The sequence below is a fragment of the Mustela nigripes genome, chromosome 5 (genome assembly GCF_022355385.1).
Source record: "Mustela nigripes isolate SB6536 chromosome 5, MUSNIG.SB6536, whole genome shotgun sequence".
Taxonomy (NCBI): Eukaryota; Metazoa; Chordata; class Mammalia; order Carnivora; family Mustelidae; genus Mustela; species Mustela nigripes.
In genome coordinates, this window is record NC_081561.1 from 126396161 (window position 1) to 126421215 (window position 25055).

General features: G+C 38.6%; 1 protein-coding gene across 1 annotated transcript in view; it reads right to left on the bottom strand.

Annotated features, from left to right (window-relative positions):
- Positions 1 to 25055, bottom strand: part of SNX3 (sorting nexin 3) — a 43782-nt gene that overhangs the window by 6419 nt on the left and 12308 nt on the right. The window contains exon 2 of the mRNA XM_059401154.1: positions 1917 to 2012. Coding sequence (XP_059257137.1) covers positions 1917 to 2012 — 96 coding nt within the window. The remainder of the gene's footprint in view (positions 1 to 1916; positions 2013 to 25055) is intronic.

Sequence of the window (25055 nt, forward strand, 5' to 3'; positions counted from 1 at the left end):
TACATTTAGATCTTCAAACCATCCATAATTCATATATAGTGAGTTATAAATTTTTATTCCTAAATAGACAGCCAAAATGTTTCAATCCCATTTACTGAATATAAATTATTTTCCCTACTGATTGACAATGTTATTTTTGTTACTAAATTTCCAATAAACATGCAAGTTAGCCCCTAAGTTCTATTACATTCTGCTAATCTATCTGCTTATCTCTAAAGCAATACCAAACTGTTTTAATTACTGCAGCCTTAAGAGAAACTCTGATGTCTGCAGGTGTTCCGCACATGCTGAAAATAATTTTTGACTCTTCTTGGGGTTCTCTTTGATTATAAAGCTCATATATAAATCTGTAAGTTTATTTAAAAAAAAAAAACCACTAAGATTTCTATCAGAGGAGATAATGCTTTGCTTTGATCAGGTCTACTGCTAAAATGTCACCTCTAAGTGAGGCCTTCCTCTGACAACTCTAAAAAAGAGTACTCTCCTGGCACTCCCTACTTCCCTTGGTTTTTGTTTTTTCTTTTTCCTTCTTTCTTTTTTACAGGCTGTATTTATTTATGTAACACACAGAGATCACAAGTAGGCAGAGAGGGGGGTGGGGGAGGAAGCAGGCTTCCTGCTGAGCAGAGAGCTGGATGCAGGGCTCTTTGATCCCAGGACCCTGAGATCATGACCTGAGCCTAAGGAAGAGGCTTAACCGACTGAGCCACCCAGGTGCCCCGGTTTTTGTTTTCTTTAGAGCGTATCACCATCTGACATACTAGATATCTACTTTTTCTGCTTTCCCATCACTGCCAGCCGACTTCCCCAACAGATTATAAGGACCATGAAAGTGGGGTCTTAATGTGTTCACAGATCTATCCGTAAGTCAAAGGACATTCAGGATAGCTCTCAAATGTTTACAGAATAAATTAATCTTCAAAAGTGACTATTCCAAACCAAGAATGTAGCATTTCTATTTATTAAGTTATGCTTTTGTCTTTCAGTAAAGTTTTGAAGTTTTCTTTACATGGGTCTTAAATTTCTAGTTTTATTCATAGATATTTTATTCTTTGATATTCTTTTGAGCCAACTGATTCTGCTTTACATTTCGATAGAATGCTATGATTTGTGTAATATATCGCTCTTCTATCCAGCCACAGGTATCTGGTTAAGGAAGTTTTCCTTCCATTTCAACTTGTCACACTTGAGAAATGAGCACAAGTTAGCCTTCACCTGCTTCCGGGCTCCAACACACCAACTTCTGATGCCCTTCTGACACCAGGCTGAAATTAGGGTCATTAGAATGAGACCTTGCCTTGCCGTAATTTTTTTTGCAGCCAGAGCCACTAAATTTTAAGAGAAGATAACTCTTACCAAAGTATACAGCAGTGTTTTTAAACTGCATGTAGCAACCAATGAGACCATGGCCATCATTTGAAAAGCTAAGCTGAACAATATCAGCACATATCACAGATAAGGTAAGTACTGGTTTATGAAAACTCTGGCTATATGTACATGTGTGACAATGAAAAAGTGTATTACGAATCAGTAAAAGAAAAAGAACTGCAAATACAGTGATATATGAGATGTACTGAGGAAGAGAAACTTCGGAAGGTGTAGGGAAGGGGAGGGGCAAGACGGAAGAGGAAGGTGAAGGAAAGGAAGGAAGGAATAGCAAAAGAGTTCTGAGAAGTAAGTGTTGGCCAAGCATGAGTCCGTAAAGGCCTCAACTGGGCCATTAAAGTAGACAAGGGAAGACTGAGGTTTAAAGAAACATTAGAGCCTTCCCCCATCGCCCAAAAAATAAGAGGAAACTGAACTACCAGAAAAAAAGAAATTATACTTGCTTTTACCCCCTTCATTCAAGGTAAGTTTTCTGAAACATTAAAATTCAGAGTCTTTGGCTTTAAAGTCCCATTACAAATAGTTCTTACCTTGCTCTCTCTTTCTAATTCACTTCGCAGCCATTCAAAGTCACTGTATCTTCTTCTAACGGTAGATTCCTTCAGCTTGAAAATAGGCAGATTTGTCTGAAATTAAAAAAAAAAAAATCACTCCTAAGCTGAAGCACAGGATAGGGACTTCAAAAACAGAGCTCGGGTGAGGAATCTGTCAAACTGATCACATGGCAGGCCTGGTTACCTTAAGAAAATCATGAAGTTATTACGATGACATTTTACCTCTAACAAAATAAAACTTGACTAAACATTAAAGTGTATTATATATGCTGGAGTACAATTTTTAAAAATGCACGTCTGCACATATGCTTTAGAAGGTCATTCTGCCTGAGGTCAGTTACGTAAATATAGGGCATTTTTCCTATTTTGGTGAGCTGTAGAAATGTCAAGTGGACAGGAGTGGGATAAAGCTAGCTCCGATGGCTGTCCAGTTTAGACAGTACTGTACCATACAATGCTCAAAGGGGGGAAGAGACCTTAACTACTTTGACATGATATACATAATATTTTATTGTGATGACTGGATTAGATGTTTCACAATGAAAGAAATGAATGAAGGATTATGCTTAATGGTCTTCTAAAAAAATGCGAGAAACTAACAGGGAAAGAGTGCAAAGTCTGCACTATTATTACTAGTAGGAAATCAGGAGTCAATCACATTAGATCGAGTTCATAGATCCACAGCTTTATAGACTGAGGGCAAGTTTAAGAACGGAAAACAGGGGTGCCTGGGTGGCTCAGTGGGTGTAGCCGCTGCCTTCGGCTCAGGTCATGATCTCAGGGTCCTGGGATCGAGTCCCGCATCAGGCTCTCTGCTCAGCAGGGAGCCTGCTTCCCTATCTCTCTCTCTCTCTGGCTGCCTCTCCGTCTACTTGTGATTTCTCTCTGTCAAATTAATAAATAAAAAAATCTTTAAAAAAAAAAAAAAAAGAATGGAAAACATAATGCCCAGAACTCTGAGGTTATGCTGGAATGGAGACTGCTCTTTACAAGACTGCAAGGACCATTTATGTCTACTTCTAAAAGTAATAAAAAAGATTTGTTATCTTTTACTGATCCCTAGAAAAAGAGAAAATACACCACCAAACCCACTTTAAAATGGCTCATGATTAAGGGCTATTAGCAGAAGCCCATGACTTTTTTAGCAAGAACAGAATTTAAAGTGCACATAATATCACAAAGTTTATAGGGGACAGAAATGATCTAACATAATTAATGCTGTACCATACTGAAAATGCTATTTAATACTAGATACTGATGGGTTATACTTTGTCTCTAATTTGCTCTTTGTACTTGTAGAACAGCAAACCGTTTTACAGCTGAAAAGAAAAGTTAAGTGTCACCAGAAGAGACATCAACCATCATGTAAACCTTACTCTTCAGAAAATGTCGATCATTTGTTAAACTTAATGCCACTGATAAATAATTGTCATTCAGCACAAGAAAAGCTTTTTATTCAGGGCCCTAAACCCATTTTGTAGTAGATTTTAGTTTTTTCCAAAGTGTATTAACTTCTCCATGCTGTATACCTTATAGCTTGGAATCTTCTACAGATGCTACTGGGCATAACACTGGATAGGTTTCAAGCGTGAAACCAAATCTCACAAGAGGTTTAAAAGCACTTGGATTTTCTTTCCCAGGTAACCACAACATTTGTTCATTGTATTAATGACTAAGAGCAAAATTGCACCTAACAAGACTCTTATTATACTAAAAGTCAAGCTTATATTTAGAGATGCTGGCTTGCTGTTTACAGAAGGGTATTCTCATTCCCCACAGGGAATAAAATTAGGTCCCCTGGGGAGCAGGATGATAATTCCCAGAAAGAAAGCACTGGATTATTTCTCTCTAATTTCACCCATTGGCTTTTTAACCAAGTTCACCCTTCCGCATTAAAATATTAAGTCTTTGTAAGTGTCTAAAGATAGAAAGGCTTTTACAGAATTGAGTGTTTTCTGCAGGTGAGATTTTACATTCTGAATTCCCTCCTCTCAAATTACTTTACAAAAGGGATTAGCTGCTCTCTTTATTCAATACGTTAAGATCAAGCTTGTGAAAAGAGTTCCCTGCGAATTTTCATACTTCTGGGTACGGAAGTCCATAAAGTTAATCTCTGAAACAACATATCAAGCTTACAGGTACAATGTTGAGGGAAGAGTGCCAATTCAGCTCATTTTACCTTCCATTTTCCCTTTTGAACTTTTGACACAATCATGATTATATCTGATTCACTTTAATAGAAGGGGAGTGGGAAGGCGAAAAAGTCCGTTCCATTCTATGATTAGCTAGTAATTTTTTAGATTATATATAAAAAAGGTTCACAGTTAAAGAAAATTCTTCTATTTAGTCTGCTCAACGGGCTATGCTTTCTCTTTACATGATGATTCCTTTAAAGTTTTGATAAAGTCACATCATGTAATTCTTAATATTATTTACCCATTACATTTGGAGTGGCAAGTTTGCCTGTTAACTTCCTCCTGATCAACACAACTTGATCAAAATAAAACTGAAAAAAACGTGGAGGTGTTTTCGTTAAACCACTATTGATTATAAACTCTTGATCAGTCACTTACAACTTATTTAACCCTCATAAAATGTTCCATTTTGTTTTTCTAAATAGAGAAGAGTGAGGGTGATTACCTTTTTTTTTTTTTTTAAAACTACAGGTTTAGGAGGATTCAACTATTTTTACAATTTGGGAACATTTATAAAAGGGCTAGTGCTAGGTAAGTTGAGGAAATGTAAAGACTGAGATGGAGCCCTAACCTTTTGAAGCTTGTTTTAGGGAGGTTAAAGAATAAGAACACAAAAAATTTATGTGGTTAAAAATACCATACACCATAAACAAAAACAAAGTTGAAAGACCAAGAACAAATTGTAGACAAATATTTGCAACATAAAACAAAGGGATAATTTTATTAAAATGTAAAGAACTTAGAGACCAATTAAGGAAAAGATGAATAACCTGACAAAACAGGCAGAACATAGACTAAAGGCCAATAACGTTCACCAACTTCACTCACACAAGAAATGCTAGTTGAAACAGGAAGATCCTATTTTCATTCAGACCAGCAGGTATTACATTTTAATACCTAGTGATGGAACGGAGACAGACAGACGGACAGACACGTGAAAAATCTGGTTGACGGGAGCAAGTTGTAAGGAGAGCATTCTGGTAACACCTCTCATTCTTTCAAATGCATAGATCTTAAAAATAAGATGAAAACAGGGAGGGAAACCGTAAGAGACTCTTAATGTAGGAAACAAATTGAGGGAAGGCTCCTGGAGGGGAGAAGGGTTGATGATGCGGTGGGAACTGGGAGACATTAAGGAGGGCACTAGATGGAATGAGCACTGGGTGTTGTATGCAGTTGATGAATCATTAAATTATACCCCTAAAACTAAAAACAGTAATAAAATAAAGGCATATATCCTCTAAGCCAACAGTTCCACTAGGAATTAATCCTACAAATATTTCCACATACACAAAAAGATACCAGTATTATATCATAATTATATATCTCAGTAGTTTACTTAAGCATTGTTCATGTGATAATAAAACAAAATCTAATACAACTGCTACAAACATAAGTGAAACTTTATACAGCTTTTACAAACTAAAATTCAGCCAAAGGCTGATCAGAAAGCCTAAGATGTGTTAAAGAGACGTTTAAGAGCATGTGACCTTTTTTTTTTTGAGTATGTGACTCTTGATCTCAGGGTAATGAATTCAAGTCCCATGTTGGGGGCAGAGATTACATAAAAAAGTAAAACCTTTAAAAATAAGTTTCCTAACAGTACATACAGTATGATACCATTTTATGATACCATTTGTATAATTAAAGCGTAAGGGAACTGATACTGGATTTGGCCAGTATTCTCTTCACACATGGAGTAAGCCACACTGTAGGAAGACCTTGGAAAAAGTTAAATAGTGTGAGCTACATGCTGGGTACACTAAAGCGTAGGTCATGGGAAAACTGAAAAGGTTAAACTATGCCCTGAGTATGTGGCTAAGGTGTGTCTCTGTGAGCATCAGGATTAATAAACATCTCTAAACAGGAAAATAACTTCAAAATAGAAAAACAGAAGAGAGAAACTGCCATGAAGTTGAAGCCACAGAACTGGACAGATTAGCTACATGTTGGTGCACGAGGGGCCTAACAACGGGTGCCGTTCCTAAGTTGGTTCCGTTCTCATCCCAAGAAAGAAAATTTTTTGTGACTATGTATGGTAGGAGATGTTAACTAGACTTACTGTGATCATTTCACAAAGTATGCTAAATATGGGATCATTCATTACGCTGTACATCTGAAACTAATGTAGTATGTCAATTATTATTATTATTAGTTTTAGTTTTCTTTCGTTTGGTAAGCTCTCCACCCAACATGGGGCCAAAACTAACAACTCTGAGACCAAGAGTCACTAACTCTTCTGAGCAAGCCAGGCAGGTGCCCCATGTCAATTATATCTTAAACAAACAAATAAACAAAAAAGAACAGCTGTTCTAGCCACTTCTAAGGTTTATCCGGCTTGAAGAAAATGCACAAGAGCCAGACTACTGAGGCAAATTAAAGCAAAAGTTCCTAATAGATTTTACTTTAGATTTCATTTAAAAATGCTTTATAGACTTATCCAGAGAGAAATAAAGTGGTGAATTCTGAAATTAAATGTAAATCAGACTTCAATATGGTTAACTTATTTAAATGACTAAAACTCTGAAACTTCCAAAAGGCAACATTTAGTATTCTCTTATCCTGACATTCATATTTCTCCCGTAGTTGTTCTAAATTGCTCAGACTGTGCATAAACTAGAAGCCACTATTTTCTGCCAGCTACTATTATTTTACCTATAGAACCACAGTTATTTTATTTGTAGGAACAGTGATCAGAGGCCCGTAACATCAGAGACAAGTAAAATAAAGTCCATCATCAGGCAAGAACCATAAACTAAGCCATAATCTTCATTTATGTGCACAGGTACCTATTACTAGTAAACGCTGAAGGTGTGAGTAATCTTGGTCTTTTTTTTTTAATTAAATTAAATTTATTTGACAGAGAGAGAGAAATCACAAGTAGGAAGAGAGGCAGGCAGAGACAGAGAGGGGGAAGCAGGCTCCCCACTGAGTAGAGAGCCCGATGCGGGGCTCGATCCCAGGACCCCGAGACCATGACCTGAGCTGAAGGCAGAGGGTTAACCCACTGAGCCACCCAGGCACCCAAACTTGGTCTTTTCAATAGTATCCATGTAACTGTGAAAGTTGTACAACTTGTTTCATTATAAATCTGAAGCAAGACAGACGCGCCTACAAACACATCAACTATTCCTATAGCTTCTATGTAAGAAACCCAGTATTAACAATAATTTGAAGCTATGTCAGGCCCAAACTTTACATTTAAAAAGCAAAGAATTATAATTATCTGCCTCTTAAAAAAGCTAAGCAAGTTGCCAGGAATTCATTAAGTCTGTAGAAACAATTTTATACACTAAGGAATCTGGGTGGCTCAGTTGGTTAAGCATCTGCCTTCAGCTCAGGTCATGATTCCAGGGTCCTGGGATTGAGCCCTGAGTCAGGCTCCCTGCTCTGCAGGGAATCAGCTTCTCCTTCTCCCTCTGCCACTGTTCATGTGCTCTCTCTCTCTAATAAATAAATAAAATCTAAAAAAAACAAACAAACAAACAAACCACCAATTTTATTCACCATTCCAAAATATACCTTTTTAATTATTATACAACCCAAATACTAGTTAATGTGTCAGCACTACTTATTGACACTTTTGGGGGGGCACCTGGGTGGCTCAGTTGGCTATGCATCCGACTCTTGGTTTCGGCTCAGATCAAGACCTCAAGGTTATGAGATCAAGCCCCCTAGTGGGGCTCAGTGCTCAGTGCAGAGTTTTCTTAAAACTCTCCCTCTGCTCTTCCCCACCACTCTAAAATAATTAAAATAAATAAATAGAAAGGTAAATAAATAAATGGTGCAATGTTAAGTCACAGAGAAAGAGACAAACCAAAATCTCCACTCTGTATCTTACCACTACTAAAATCAATGACATCAGTAGTTCTTTTTTTTTTTTTTTAAGATTTTATTTATTTGAGAGACAGAGAGAGAGAGAACATGTCTGGGGGAGTGGGGAGACTCCCACTGAGCAGGGAGCCCAATGTGGGGCTCGATCCTGGGACTACAGGATCATGACCTGAGCAGACGTTTAACCAACTGAGTCATCCATGTGCCCATCAGTGGTTCCTAAATCCAGTTATGCTTCAGAATTACCTAAGTACCTTGAAACAATTTCTTAAATGGAAGTATAACATATGAGCAAATAACACCGAGGGTATAGCTTGGTTAAGTTTTCAGATGGTAGCAATTTGGGCAGTCTTTATAATCAAACAAACAAAAACAGTCTTGAGGCCTGCCTCAGAGCAACTAGATCAGTTTCAAGGGGAATGAACCCTTTAAAGATTTTACTTAATTTTTTTAAAGATTTTATTTATTTTACAGAGAGAGCGCATGCGACCACAAGCAGGTGAGCGGCAGGCAGAGGGACAAGCAGGCTCCCCAGAGAGCAGGGAACCCAATGCAGGGCTCGATCCCAAGGCCCTGGGATCATGACTGGCACAGAAGGCAAATGCCTAACTGACTGAGCCACCCAGGTGCCCCAAGACTTTTTTTTTAAGGTACCTCAAGATTTCAATTATTTTAGAGAAAAAGAGAGAGGGCAAGTTCAAGGAGAGGCAGAGGGAGCGAGAAGAACAAGCAGCCTCCACACTGAGTGCAGAAGCAGGACACAGGGTTTGGTTCCACAACCACAAGATCATGATCTAAGCTGAAATCAAGAGACCAATGCTGAACTGACTGAGCTACCCAGGTGCCTTGGGAACGAGCCTTTTAAAAAGGTTCCCCAGATGATTAATATACAATTTTAGTAACTATTAACTATAACATGTATGACTGGTTCAAACAATCACCCAACAAGTAGCTAAACCAGTGCTCAGATGAAAATCTACAGCTGTAAATGTCTACATTAAAAAAGATGAAATATCTCAAGTGAATAAACTTCCACCTTAAGAAACTAGAACAAACTAAAAACAAGTAGAAGAAAGGAAATAATAAAGATCAGAGTGGAAATCAGAGTGAAAAACAACTGAGTGGAAAACAGAGAATAGAAAAACAGAAAAAATACAAATGAAAAGCATTCCAGGGCACTGGGTGGCTCAGTGGCTGAGCATCTGCTTTTGGCTTGAGTCATGATCCCAGGACTCTGGGATCAAGCCCTGCATTCGGCTCCCTCCCTGCTCAGCGGGGAGTTGGCTTCTCCCTCTGCCCCTCACCCCGCTTCTGCGCACTCTCTCAAATAAATAAAATCTTTAAAAAATTCAATGCTTCAAATAAAGAAATGGAATTTTAATCAAATTTAAGATTTTAGGGTGCCTGAGTGGCTCAGTGGGTTAAAGCCCTTGCCTTCAGCCCAGGTCATGATTCCAGGGTCCTGGGATGGAGCCCCACATCAGGCTCTCTGCTCAGCAGGGAGCCTGCTTCCTCCTCTCTCTCTGCCTGCCTCTCTGCCTACTTGTGATCTCTGTCAAATAAATAAATAAAATCTTTTAAAAAAATTTAAGATTTTAATATCTTGTTTTATAAAACTTTATAGTACTCATACTATTCCTTCTGCGGTCAAAGAAAATTAAAGTCAGTAACCCTACTCTTTCTCATTCTGTCAAATCTCACATTTAATACTGAATCTCACATTTATAAAATCTCACATTTTATACTGAATCAATCATTCAGTATAAAAGTACACACTTTATAATATTCTATATTACAACAGTGGTTAAGAGCTCAGTCTCTGTTTAGGTTCAAATTCCAGCATGGTCAGTTAGCTGTATGAATTGGGCTAGTCTATCTATTTTTTTAATTTGCTCATCTATAAACTGGAGATAACAGTGTGAGAGTATATAAAAAATAAATGGTTTAGAAGTTGAACTAGCCCAGATAATTTCTTTTCTACTGCTTGGGAAATCATTCAAGGGATAAATATTTTGAAATAAGTTAGATATGTGGTTCTTGAAGGCCATGCTCTTATAACCCTATCTCGTACAGCTGTTGTAATGATGAAATGAGGTATGTAATATAAACACGCTAGAACCATACATAGCACCCAACTGCAAAGTCTAAGTTGCTTTTCTTACATCACCCCTTTTGTATCAGCAAAACTTTCTATTATTATAATACCCTCCTTTACCTTTAACCAACTGTTAGTTATATTTGCTTTCTTTTTTTTTTTTTTAAAGATTTTATTGATTTATATGACAGACAGAGATCACAAGTAGGCAGAGGGGCAGGCAGAGAGGCAGGCAGAGAGAGAGGAATTAAAGCAGGCTCCCCGTCAAGCAGAGAGCCTGATGTGGGGCTCGATCCCAGGACCCTGGGATCATGACCTGAGCCGAAGGCAGAGGCTTTAACCCACTGAGCCACCCAGGCACCCCTACATTTGCTTTCTTAATCTTCTGCAGCAGTTATTTCTGCTGAACCATTTGAGAGTAAACTGCAGACATCATAATCCGTTACCACTAAGCACTTTGGTGTGCATTCCCTAAGAACATTCTCTTATTTACCACAGAACAAGGACCAAATACAGGATATTTACATTGATGTACAGTCTGTATTCAACTTTAACAGTCGTCCCTTTAAAACTTTTTAAAAATTGGAATCTAATTAAGAATCAAGCTCTGCCTGTTGTGTCTCTGATCTTCAATTTAGAACACTCTTCCTGATGTATTATCATTCAAGATGCTGACAATTTTAAACACCGAAGGCCAGATATTTGAGATGCATTATACATTTGAGTTCATCTGTTTCCTCTTAACCAGCCATATGTCCTGCATTTCTGGCAGTAATGTATGTTCCTAATGGCTGGAACGATGAATCTGTCTCAGCACATCACATCAGAAAGACATGATGTCAGTTTGTCCTGTTACTGGGTCACCTGATTAAGGTTAAGTTAGCCAGATTTCTCCAGTGTAAAGTTACCTTTTTTCCTTCTTTACAGTAAGTCTTTTTCTTATTCTTGTGCTTGCCCTTATAATAAAGTTTAGGGCCATTTGGAATTTATCCACCTAATTTAAAGCTCAAGAACTGTCAGAGCATAAAATGAATTCTGCTTCTTGGAGAAATTCACATTTTTAGGTGAAGTTATATGCCTGACTTTAACCATAAGGAGATGAGCTTACTGGACTGCCAAATAATAGCACCAACATACAGATATGTTAAGGACGTTTGGTTCACAATTTGACTTAGTAAACAGATCCTGAAGAGGACTGATAGTCTATTTGGCTAAAATGAAGCCTTAGGAGAATATTTGTACTTGCCTTAGGAGAAATTCAGGATGATTCTCAAGCTTCTGTGTATCAATTGCAAGAAGAAAATATATTTTGCAGAGCACATGACAAGGTAACGGACTAATTATACAAGATACCTGGTATATTCAGAAAACTCGAAAAGAGTGTAAGACTAAAAACTTGAAGAAAACTATTCAGTATTGTCTTTTATGTTATAATAATATACCAGAAACAAAACTCCGAAGGGATGAAACGTAGTATCTGTACGCCTGTACTGCACGACTGCTATCTAGTGGAGAGCACAGCATAACCTACAGACACGCTCAGTCATTAAGCCGTACACCTGAAACTAACATAACACTGCTGCAACCGCATGCAAATATAAAAAATTTTAAGCCCTACCATTTGTATAAAAGAGAAACCAGCCAATGTCCCAGAAGGTGTAATTAATGACACAGAGTAAAATCTTCAGAAATCCAAACAGATACTACACACTATAGAGCAGAGTTTTGAAACCATGGTACAGACCACTATTTTAGAAAATAAGTGCTCCCTTCACATGTAAGCAGAGGAAACGGTCACACTGGTCTCCAAAAACCTGAGGCTGACACGCTTCCACAGGCTGACCTATTAAAAGTCAGCAGCTCACAGATACCCTATATGTAACCTGATGATCACTGATAGCCAAAGAGAAAACCAAGCCTCAAAATGTGATCACATGAATATAGCTCAACAATAGATATTAGAAAAATGTTTACTAGGTGTTTCTAGTATTTCTTCAGATAGTGTCATGTATACATTTGAGAAAAGAGACTGGCAACAACATCAAAAGTATACTCAATAGACCATACTCTATTTAACCAATCCTAAGAGATGTAAATGGATGCCTCACTCCTGTTCTCATTAAACGGCTGCATTTCTCCAAATATCTACATCTAGAGATAAAGGATAAGCTGAGAAGTGCTTAAGCTATTACCTCCCCCGTCAGTACTTTTGATACTTGTTTTACCCCATCTGGAACAGCATGAATAACTGCAGATATGGTTTATAACCTAGATGAACTCTAAATATGGCTGGGGAGAAGTCATTTAAGTGAAGAATAAGCTTTTTAGTCCAGAGAACCTTTGAAATGTAGATTGTCAGTAAGCCAAGGTATTTAGTTTAGTTTCTTTCTTTAAAAAAAAAAAAGGACATGGCTTTCCAGTGATACAATTTCCCATTATTTTAAAAGAAGTATCCTTTTTTTTTAAATTGAAGTATAGCTGACATACAGTATGATATTAGTTTCAAGTGTACCACATGAAAGAAGTATCCTTTACAGCATAATATCCAAAACAGTAGAGAAGAAATTATCTAGACTTCTTTAATGCATAAATCAAGTAATTCCATATACTTTTTCTACTTTGACCATATTCTTCATTTGTGAATTGGCAACAAGACTCATTTGTGAGCCTATGAAAGGTTTTCGCCTTTAAGGAAACCGCAGTAATACTTCTACTGTAAAGAAAAACTGGTTCCTCATAGTTCATGAACATTTATATCATCCCAGATAGGCTTCTGAAAGAAAACTGCTTATTAACAGTCTGTGACCTTTTGTGAACTATTTTAAAAGTGCAAAATTATTTTCTGTATCTTCCTAACTTGCCTCATGGTGAGAACTGTTTCAAGAGCTGTAAACACCCCCCAATTCCCACATATCCCAAGTGCCACAACCTACAGAATCTCATTCGCAGTAGTCTGAGGTGGAACCCGGACATTGGGGTTTTTAAGCAATGCTAAGGGGCAGCCAGGGTTGAGAACCACTGCCCCAGAACCCCTGCCCTACACCTACTAACTGTGAGACAGGGAAAGGGAGCTAAGGAATCTGCATGATGACCCCATCATTTCAGTTTAGCCAAGATAATTACAGGCCATGATATTTTACCTCTTCAAGGACAGTGATTTGTAACTAACTCTTATGACACTAACTGGGAATGAGATGCAAAGTCATTGCAGGTAAAACTATAATGGGGAAACCAGAGGAAGAATATTAGCTAAGCACCTACTCAGTAAGTGTATTCTGAACAACTATATACACAACATCAGGCATGCGCGGACTACAGGGATCTCAACAGGATCTCCCCCTCAAGAGCTGTGCATGGCATGAAGCTGGAAGGTGGGAGGGATTAAAGAAGCAGAGTAGAAATAAAATAATTTAAGGGGTACGCGGCTGGCTCAGTCTGTGGAACATGCAACTCTAAATCCTGGGGCTGTGAGTTCAAGCCCCAGGCTGGGTGCAGATTACTTAAAAATTTAAAAATCTTAAAAAAAAAACCACACCAATATACATATGAAAAACACATTAGGTTAAGTTTGCATGATAGGCTCATAAAAAGTATCCTTACAATTCAAAAAATTAAAACAGTAATACACATTCCTTTCTAGATATTTCATTTTGATACATATCCTTTCAGACTTCTATATATACAACTTCTATTTTTATTAAATATGTTAGGAGAGTCTCATTTGTATCATTAACAGGATTATACAGAAGCTATCTCCATGAGAGGTGGGTCAAACAATGATGAAGCACACAGCTCTGGAACCAGACAATCTGGTTTTAATCCCAACTCCTGCATTAACCAGCTACCTCACCCTTGGCAAAATGCTATGGAAGAGAGAGTTAGATGAAGCCTTGATACAGCTCCAGGGAATTTATATACTTTCCTTGAGACAAACCCCTGAAGGTGAAATAACTGAGCCAAAGGCTATGAATGCTAATGCTTCACAATGGCCTCAAGGGAGGCTACTTCACTAGACTGGGGAGGTCTGGAACTGGAGCAGGCGGTTACTTTGGTTACCTGAAGTAAGTCACGCTTTCTGTATCCTTTCCCCTCTTGACTCGGCCATGTAACTGCCTTTGATGAATGGTACATTACCAAGTATTTGTGAATTGAGGCTTGTCCTCTTGGAGCATCTGTTCACGAAAAGACATTCTCTCTTGGAACCCAGACACTATTCTGTTAGAAGTCCAGCTATTCACATGAAGGAAAACTCAGGAACTGATCAACAGCCCCAGCTGAACTCCCAGTTGGTGCCAGCACCAACTTGCCAGCCAGCCATTGAACTGAATCATCTTGGAAATAAATCCTCCAGCCCCAATCAAGGTGCTCCGGCAGGTATCAAGGAAAACACAGAGAAAACTGCTCCTTCTAAGACCTGACCAGATGGCTGAATTGTGATAAAGTGAAAGTTAGTTGTTTTAAGACACCAACTTTTGGGGTTGTCTATTACATAGTAACAGACAACTGAATGAGTAACCTGACTTTGGTAGAATTATGCTAAACAAAAAGCATAATTTTTGAGAGGACAGTATTTCATATATAAAAACATGGTACTTAGTAAGTGTATAGACTTCTTTATTTTTAACACTTTGCTCTTAACTTTTTTGCTTCCTTATTACCTCCTATGTTCTGAGCAGCTGAGGTTCCCAAAAAATCTAAAACAGTTCATTGATTATGGATTAATTATGGAAGTGTTTTTCCAGAATTTAAGCAGGTGATAAAATGAACTGAAACTTTTCTACTCTAAACAAAAGCAAGGTCCTAAAGTAAGTTGTAATTTAAGGTGCTTTCTCTGCACTAACGTGATAAACCTCTAAGAACAGAGTATGAAATAATTGGCCACCTACATTATAAAAGAATGAAACCGACGTGTTTCTTCAAAGTATGAAGTAGTACCTGGGACACAAAAACAAGAGGGCACTTACCGAGTCTTAATTATTTAAGACCAGAGTAATGCTTCTGTTAATAAAGTCTCTTCTGTTCTTGTGAGAGTGACTAGCTATAATAAGACCACCAGACAATGGCATTAAATACTATATACATTAGACTGGCAGCAGTGTCATTACAATACTTCATTCCTTCCATAAAGCCCCACAAAGAGTGATTACTGTTCTTATAACCCAAAAGTACTCAAATTACTAACACAAAATCCTTTTACTAGATACAGTAAGTAACTCTCTTAAGAACCCCCATAATAAACAGCTGGAAAAAGCACAGATCACAAGTTATAACATGTCATCAAAGATTTCAATACATTATTAATTAAGTCAGTAATTTTAAAAAAATTTCTTGCCAGCATATTGTCTTTAACTATTAAGTGACTGTGGTGGGGCTGCAGAGCAGGGTATTCTGGGTTCTGTCCCTCACAATTTAAGTTCATTTCTGAGTACTTAGTCTAGCCTCTTTTTTTCCCTCATACTTTCCCTCCCTTACCCTGTCCTCTGAGTTGTAAAGTTTCTAAGAAAAGGAAATCATTCCAGATCCTTCACCTCTATCAGGTGATTTATCAGATATGTCATTTGCAAATATCTTCTCCCATTCCGTAGGCTAGCTTTTATTTTTTTTAATTTTTATTTATTTATTAATTATTTTATTTATTTTTTATTTATTTTATTTTATTTTTTTAAGATTTTATTTATTTATTTGACAGACCTTCATAATACATTTCCAAACTATTTGGAAAATATTTGTGGGAAATATATTTTAAGTCATGACACTTATAAATATTATGTATCTCTTAAGCCACTGGTGTTACTTAGAATGCTAAGAACTATACAGAATAAAAGTATTAATTGGGAATCCACCACAAACACTGGCTAAATATATGGACGTGGTCCCTGATTGGCAGACTTTATACAGACAAGGATAGGTAAGGTTAAGGAGAGGGAAATTAAGGATACTAGAATACAATGGGGCAAATTTCTGTAGATGGTACCCAATCTGGGGAGTGCATAATTGTAACACAGACATGTATGTACAACCTTTTAAGCTTAGAGGCTTTAAGACTCATTAAAATTTTTTCTGAGGCTCCTGGGTGGCTCAGTAGGTTGAGACTTCACCTCTTGGTTTCTGCTCAGGTCCTAATCTCAGGGTGCTGAGATCGAGCCCTGCATCAGGCTCTGTGCTCAGTGGGGAGTCTGCTTCTCTTCCTCTGCCCTTCCTCAGCTCTCTCTCTCTCAGATAAATAAGTAAATCTTAAAAAAATAAAAAATAAAAAAAACCCAAAAACATTACTTTAGGGGCGCCCAGGTGTCTCAGTCATTAAGCCATTAAGCCTTCGGCTCAGGTCATGATCCCAGGGTCCTCATATCAAGCTCTGCGTTGGGATCCCTGCCCAGTGGGAAGCCTGCTTCTCCTTCTCCCATTCCCCTTGCTTGTGTTCCCTCTCTTGCTGTGTCTGTCTCTATCAAATAAATCAATAAAATCTTAAAAAAAAAATGTTACCTTCCTTCTCTGAGTTGCATCATCTTTAAAATGAAGACACTGTCATTTACCTCAGTAATTAAAGAGGAACTTTTATTACTTCAAACATATTATCAAATGAAACAAGATGGGATTGGGAGGGAGACAAACCATAAGTGACTCTTAATCTCATAAAACAAACTGAGGGTTGCTGGGGGGAGGGGGGTTGGAAGAAGGCGGGGTAGGGTTATGGACATCTGGGAGGGTATTTGCTTTGGTGAGTGCTGTGAAGTGTGTAAACCCGGCGATTCACAGACCTGTACCCCTGGGGATAAAAATATATTATATGTTTATAAAAAATTAAAAAAACATATTATCACTTATTGGATATTGAGTGTAGGACAAATATCATGCCAAATTTTTCCAAAATTTTTATATCAACTCTAGTTAGGTAACATACATTCCAATATTGGTTTCATGAGCAGATCAGTGATTCATCATTTACATAGAACACCTACTGCTCATCATAACAAGTGCCCTCCTTAATGCCCATCGCCCTCTACCTCCCCCTATCAACCCTCAGTTTGTTCTCTACCTTTAGAGTATCTACGGTTTCCTTCTCTCTTTTTTTGGTCCCCCTTCCCGTATGTTCATCTGTTTTGTTTTTTAAATTCTACGTATGAGTGAAATCACACAGTATGTCTTTTTCTGACTTATTTTGCTTAGCATAATACATTCTTGCTCCATCCACATAACTGCGAATGGCAAGAATCCATTCTTTTTGATGGCTAAGTAATATTCCATTGTATGTGTTTGAGTGTGCATGCATACCACTTCTTTATCCATTTATCAGTCTATGGATATTTGGGCTCTTTCCATAGTTTAGCTATTGTAGATAATGCTGCTATAAACACTGGGGTACACATACCCCTTCAAATCAGTATTTTTTTTTTAAAGATTTTATTTATTTATTTGAGAGAGAGACAGTGAGAGAGAGCATGAGCGAGGAGAAGGTCAGAGAGTGAAGCAGACTCCCCATGGAGCTGGGAGCCTGATGTGGGACTCGATCCTGGGACTCCGGGATCATGACCTGAGCCGAAGGCAGTTGTCCAACCAACTGAGCCACCCAGGTGTCCCTCAAATCAGTATTTTTGTATCCTTTGGGTAAATACCTAATAATACAATTACTAGATCGTAGTTTCTATTTTTAACTTTTGAGGATCCTCCATACTATTCTCCAGAATGGCTGCACCAGTTTGCTTTCCAACCAACAGTGCGAGAGGGTTCCCCTTTCTTCGCATCTTTGCCAGCACCTGCTGTTTCCTCTGTTGTTAATTTTAGCCATTCTGACAGGTGTTAGGTTTCTCAGTGTGGTTTGGATTTGTACTTCCCTGATGAATGATGTTAAGCATTTTTTCACATGTTTGTTAGCCATCAGGATGTCTTCTTTGGAAAAGTGTCTACTCATGTCTACTGCCCATTTCTTAACTGGATTATTTGGGTCTTCTGGGGTTTTGAGTTTGGTAAGTTCTTTATATATTTTGGATACTAACCCTTTATCAGATATGTCATTTGCAAATATCTTCTCCCATTCCGTAGGCTAGCTTTTATTTTTATTTTATTTTATTTTTTAAGATTTTATTTATTTATTTGACAGAGAGAGAGAGAAATCACAAGTACGCAGAGAGGAAGGCAGAGAGGAAGGGAAGCAGGCTCCCTGCTGAGCAGAGAGCCCAACGTGGGGCTCGATCCTAGGACTCAGGGATCATGACCTGAGCCGAAGGCAGAGGTTTAACCCACTGAGCCACCCAGATGCCCCATAGCTTTTAGTTTTGGTTGATTCCTTCACTGTGCAAAAGCCTTCTATCTTGATGAAGTCCCCAAAGTTCATTTTTGCTTTTGTTTCTCTTGCCTCCAGAGATGTGCCTCGTAAGAAGTTGCTATGGTCATCAGAGTTTGCTGCCTGTGTTCTCCACAATTTGGATGGTTTCCTACCTCATATTTAGGTCTTTCATCTATTTTGAATAGATGTAATGTAATGTAAGAAAGTGGGTCTAGTTTCATTCTTCTGTATATTGCTGTTCAATTTTCCTAACAGTGTATGTTTAAGGAATTGCCTTTTTCCACTGGATATTCTATCTTTTGTCGAAGATTAGTTGACCATATAGCTGTGGGTTCATTTCTGGGTTTTCTATTCTGTTCCACTAATCCACATGCCTGTTTCTGTGCCAGTACCATACTATTTTGATGATGACAGCTCTGTAACACGGCTTCAAGTCCAGAATCATGATGCCTCCAGTTTTGTTTTGTCTTTTTCAGAACTGCTTTGGCCGGTAGTTTTCCAGTTCCATACAAATTTTTCCATACAAACTGTTCCAGCTCTGTAAAGAATGCTGGTGGTATTTTGACAAGGATTGCATTTAATAGGTAGACTGCTTTAGGCAGTATAGCCATATGTCACATTTTATCCTCTGAAGTTTCATTTTATGGCTGAAGAAACTCAAAAAAGCAGAGTGAGGTAACTTGCTTAGGGTCATATGCATACAAATAGGCAGAGAGAGAGAGAGAGAGAGAGGAGAAAGAGAGAGGAGACAGAGTTTTTTCTTTCAAGTTCAAAGTTCATGATCCTAAGGCAAACTATGGTTACAGTACCTGACCCAAAGCAGATGTTAAATAAAGCTTTAAAAACCCCACTTAAGGGGCACCTGGGTGGCTCAGTGGGTTAAGCCTCTGCCTTCAGCTCAGGCCATGATCTCAGGGTCCTGGGATCGAGCCCCACATAAGGCTCTCTGCTCAGCGGGGAGCCTGCTTCCCCCTCGTTCTCTGCCTGCCTCTCTGCCTACTTGTGATCTCTCTCTCTGTCAAATAAATTAATAAAATATTAAAAAAAAACCCACTTAAGCGTTTAATATCTGAACAACTACTATGTACAAGAAGCTAAGTAATATTTTATCAAGAGGCCTTTAAAAACATTTAAACGTTGCACAAAGAGTGCTCCTGAGCAGATAGAAACTAACATTAAAAGCATAATAATATTAGTAAGACTTTTTCAAAATATAAAACCTCAAAAAAAGATAGAATGCAAAACAGTAAGGGTGGGAGCTGCTGGAATGGTGAAGAGCTAAGTAAAACGTCTCGGACTCCCTCGCCCCAAATCAATGATAAAACAGTATCAGGATTCTGAAAATTGGCTGAAGACATATAACAAATCGAAAAGCATCTATTCAAGGAAAAAACAGTGAACCTCAGATAAGAGTGGAAGTCTGTTGTGTTTTAACCACCACCCACCAGCTCCATCACTGGTAGTTTCACCAGTGTGGGACAAAACCAGCATCATCATTACTAGAGGGGGATAAGTGATTAAGAGAAAAATGCAGAAAAGTTCCATATGCAGGGGGTATTGTTGAGAACAATAGTGATCTTGGTTGCAAACAGTCAAGAAGGCCAAAACTGCAGCAGCCAATGGTTCCAAGACTGACTAGGGCAAGAAAACAAATGGCTACACCTGACAGAAACTCAGCAGAGATGTCCTGAGAATGGCACAACCACGATGGGTCTTAGTAAGTTATCCCTGGTGGTCTGAGAGGCTGTGTGCTTGCACAAAGCTTGCAGGCCTAGGAAAGACTGACAAGGACCCTACTCATCTAGGTATCCCTGGCTGTAAGGTCTTTCACAGATAAGGAAGAGTCACGGACGTGAGAAGACTTGGCACAAACCAGAAGCTGGAATCTGTAAATTGCTTATGCTTTGAATTCATTCCCAACCTACAAATTAATTCACTGTCAAAGGGCAGAGGCCTTAATGGCTCAACATGCTTATGTAGAACCTCCGACTCAGTCACTGGCTAACCACTAAGCTATGCTAATCCAAGAGTGACCCTTAGGAAACTAGGCTTAAAAAACAAGAACTGGGGGGGGGGGGGGATCAGAGATATTGGCAATAGCACACCACAGACTTTGTGCAGGCAGGTCCTTAAAAAATATACAGAAATAGACCCTGTCCTGTGTGGGAGAGGCAAAAGGTGACAGAATTCATTAGTCTCTAAAATATATTATCTAAGGGGTACCTGGGTGGTTCAGTTGGTTAAGTGTCTGACTTCTGCTTGGGTGATGATCTTAGGGTCCCAGGACTGAAACCCATGTTGGGCTCTGTGCTCAGAGGGGAGTCTGCCGCTGCTTCTCCCTCTGCCCCTCCCCGTTTGTGATTGCTCATGCTCACAAATATTTTAAAATAAATAAATAAATAAATAGTCTAAAATGTTCAAACAAAATAAAAAGTTCAGCTTTTTATTATTAATAAAAGTATTATTAAACATGCAAAGAAACAGAAGAGTGCATTCTACATTCAGGGAAAAAATTGTTTTCAACAGAAATTATCTCTGAAGAGGCTCAGCTGTTGGACTTAGCTGACAAGGATTCCAAGGCTTTCAAAGCTATCACAATAAATATGCTCAAATAACTAAAAGAAATCATGCTTAAAGGATTCAAGGAAAAGTATGTTGACAATAACTCAAGGAACAGAGCCCCTCAACAAAAAAAGATTATAAAGAAGACCCAAGTTGGGGCGCCTGGGTGGCTCAGGGGGTTAAGCCTCTGCCTTCAGCCTGGATCATGATCTCAGGGTCCTGGGATAGAGCCCCACATCAGGCTCTCTTGCTCAGCAGGGAGCCTGCTTCCCCTTCTCTCTCTGCCTGCCTCTCTGACTACTTGTGCTCTCTCTCTCTGTGTCAAATAAATAAATAAAATCTTTAAAAAAAAAAGAAGAAGAAGAAGAAGAAGATCCAAGTTGGAATTCTGAAGTTGAAAGTGTGTAACTGGGGCACTCGGCTGGTTCAGTCAGTGGAGCATGCACCTTTCTCGTCCTCAGGATTGTGACTTCAAGTCCCAGGCTGGATGTGGAGATTATTTAAAAGTAAAATCTTAAATATAAAAAAAGAGAGAAAAGTGAAACAACTGAAATGAAAAATTCACCGGAGGGGCTCAACAGATTTGAGCTGGCAGACAAGAGAAATCAGCAAATGACAGATCAATAGAAATTGTTCATTCTGAAGAACAAAAAGAACTAGAACAGAGCTTTAGAAACCTGTGAGACTCTGTCACAGGTACCAACACACAAGTAATGAGAGTCTGACAATAAAAGGAAAAAATAAATTAATGACTGAAGACTTCCCAAATTTGACTAAAACCTTTATACATCACATCTAAGAAGCTCCATGAATTCCAAGCAGGAGAAACATAAACACATCCATACCTACATACATCATGGTCAAACTATTAAAAGCCAAAGACATCTAGAAATCTTAAAAATGGCAACCAAATCATAGATAGGGAGACATACAAGATTAATAGCTGACTTCTCCCCTTAAATACAAACTAGGAAGCATTGGAATATCCATAAAGCTGGAAAAAAAATACCACAAAGTCTATAAATTCAGTGGTAGACAGAAATCTGACATGCACCTGTCCCAATTCCCACCCCTCCCATATGAGTGGTATACATCTCCCATGAGAGTATGGGTGAGACCCACAAATATGATGGATGTCACTTTCATGATTAAGTTACACTGTATGGCAAAGATGAAGCACTTTTGCAGATAAAGTCCCTAATCCACCTTTGAGTTCCTCAAGAGTTTTTTGACTCGACTTGACTTAATCAGGTGAGCCAATTAAAAAGAGAACTTCGGTTCCCCTGAAATCAAGACTTTTTCCCACTGGCCTTGAAGAGGAAGGCCACTATAAATTTTATAGCTACAAGAAAATGATTTCTCCCAAGAACCACACCATGTAAGCATGGAAAGAATCCCAGGCCTCACATGAGACCACAACCCAGATCAAACCTTGACTGTAGATCTTAAGACCTGAGCAAATGGCACAGCTAAGCCAAGCCCAGATTTCTGACTTACAGAAATTGGTGAGGTAGTACTTTAAGGTGCTACATTTACTTTAATTTTTCACGCACTAATAGAAATCTAATATATCTATTAGTTTTATTATTCACTATTAGGATAGCAAAACTATCCTTCAAAAATAAAGAGAAGGGGTACCTTGGGCTCAGTTGTTAAGCATCCAGCTCTTGATCTCAGCTCGGGTCTTGATCTCAGGGTTGTGAGTTCAAGCCCCACAAGGGGCTCCAGACTGGGCATGGAGCCTACTTAATACATACATACATACAAAATAAACTGTTCCCAGAGGAACAAAGATTGCAAGAATTTATAGTAAGATCTGCCTTACAAGAAACACTAAAGAAAGCCCTTCAGGGGTGCTTGGATGGGTCAGTCAGTTAAGCAACCACCCAGGATCCTGGCATCAAGCCCCATGTCAGGTTCCCCGCTCAGCCTGCTTCTCCCTCTCCTTCCTGCTTGTGCTGTCTCTCACTATCTCTTTCTCTCTCAAATAAATATCTTTAAGAAAAAAAAGAAAGGAAAAAAAAAAGAGAGAAAGCCCTTCAGGCTCAAAAGAAATGACAACAGATGGTTACGGGGATCCACATGAAGAAATAAGAGCAGTAGTAAAGGTAATTACACAGTAAATGTAGAAATGTGTTTTTCTCTTTTCTTAGATCATTAAAAAGACAACTGCATAAAACAATTATAAACCTCTTCTGTTACCCTTGTACTATGTCAAGACATAATGCACATGACAATATAAAACAAAGGAAGGGGGAGGAACTGGCTATATTTGGAGCAAAGTTTCTATATTTTACTGGAATTAAGTTAGCATTAAAGTGAATCATACTATGATGTAAATTCCTAGCTCAAACACTAATAATTTAAAGAAGAATTTTAAAAGGTCTTAGGAATTAAAATGGTATATTAAAAATATCTATTTAATAAAAAAAAGCAGTAAAGGAGGAATAGAAAAACAATGAGATATAATGAATAAGTATTAAGAAGTACACTTGTGGGGCACCTGGGTGGCTCAGTTGGTTAAGCATATGACTCTTGATTTTGGCTCAGGTGATGATCTCAGGGTTCTAAGACCTGTTCCTGCGCTGGGCACGGAGCCTGTCTGAGATTCTCTCTCCCCTTGCCCTCTGCCCCTCCCACCCAGCTCATGCTTTCTCTCAAAATAAATAAATAAATAAATAAATAAACAAACAAACAAATTGAAAGGGGCACCTGGGCAGCACAGTCAGCTAAAAGTCTGACTCTTGCTTTTGGCTCAGGTCTCGATTTCAACATTGTGAGATCAAGCCCTGTGTTGGGTTCTGCAATCAGCAGAGTCTGCTTGAGATTCTCTCTCCCTCTTCCTATGCCCCTTCCGCTTGTGCGCGCTCTCTCTCTAAAAGAAGTAGTAAAATAAGTAAATCTTAAAAATAAATAAATTAAATAAAAAAGTGCACTTGTGATGAGCAGTGGGTGATGTATGAATTGCTGGATCACAGTATTGCACACCTGAAACTAACGTTAACATGGTATACATTAACTAACCAGAATTAAAATAAAAGCTTTAAAAAAGAAAAAAGTATCAAATGGCAGAAATAAACCCATCACTCCAATAATTTCATTAAACATATAACTATTAAACATTTCAATCAAAAGACAGAGATTGTCAGTCTGGATTTTAAAAAAAAGATTACCATTATATCCTGTCCACGAGAGTCACATTTAACATTCAAAAACATAAACAGGTTAAAAGCGAAGGATGGAAAATGATATAGCCTACAAATAATCACAAAAAAGCTTGAGTGACTATATGAATAACAACTAAAATAAACTTTAAAAAATTTTAAAAATATTTTATTTATTTTTAGAGCGAGAGAGAGGGCCTGTGAGTAGGGGAAGGAGCAGGGGCAGCGGCGGGGGTGGGGGGTTGGAGAGTGCAGAGAGAGAACTGAAGCAGACTCTGTGCTGACCACAGAACACGACCTGGCGATCATGACTTGAGCTAAAACCAAGAGACAGTTGCTTAATCAAGTGAGCCACCCCGGCACCTCTAAAATAGAGGTGAAGCCAAGATAAATGGGTAAGGACAGATTCTTGTTAAAAGGTCATGAAGAGGAGCACCTGGGTGGCTTAGTGGGTTAAGGCCTCTGCCTTCAGCTCAGGCCATGATCTCAGGGTCCTGGGATTGAGCCCCGAGCCCCGCACTGGCTCTCTGCTCAGCGGGGAGCCTGCTTCCCCCTCTTTCTCTGCCTGCCTGCCTCTCTGCCTTCATGTGATCTCTGTCAAATAAGTAAATAAAATCTTAAAAAAAAGGGGGGGGGGGGTCATGAAAAACTGCTTTCCTTCTCTGCTTTGGTAACTTCAAAGAAAACATTACATTAACTTATTCAACTGCTCCTCCTCCATTATTTGTTTCCATTTTTTTTTTTTTTAAGATTTCTTTCTTTATTTATTTGATAGAGAGGGAGACAGCAAGAGCAGGAAACAAGCAGGGGGAGTGGGAGAGGGAGAAGCAGGCTCCCCGCCAAGCAGGAAGCCTGATGTAGGGCTCGATCTCAGGACCCTGGGATCATGACCTGAGCTGAAGGCCAGACACTTAATGACTGAGCCACCCAGGCGCCCGTTTTCATATTTTATTTTTATGTGATAAAACACACATAAAATTT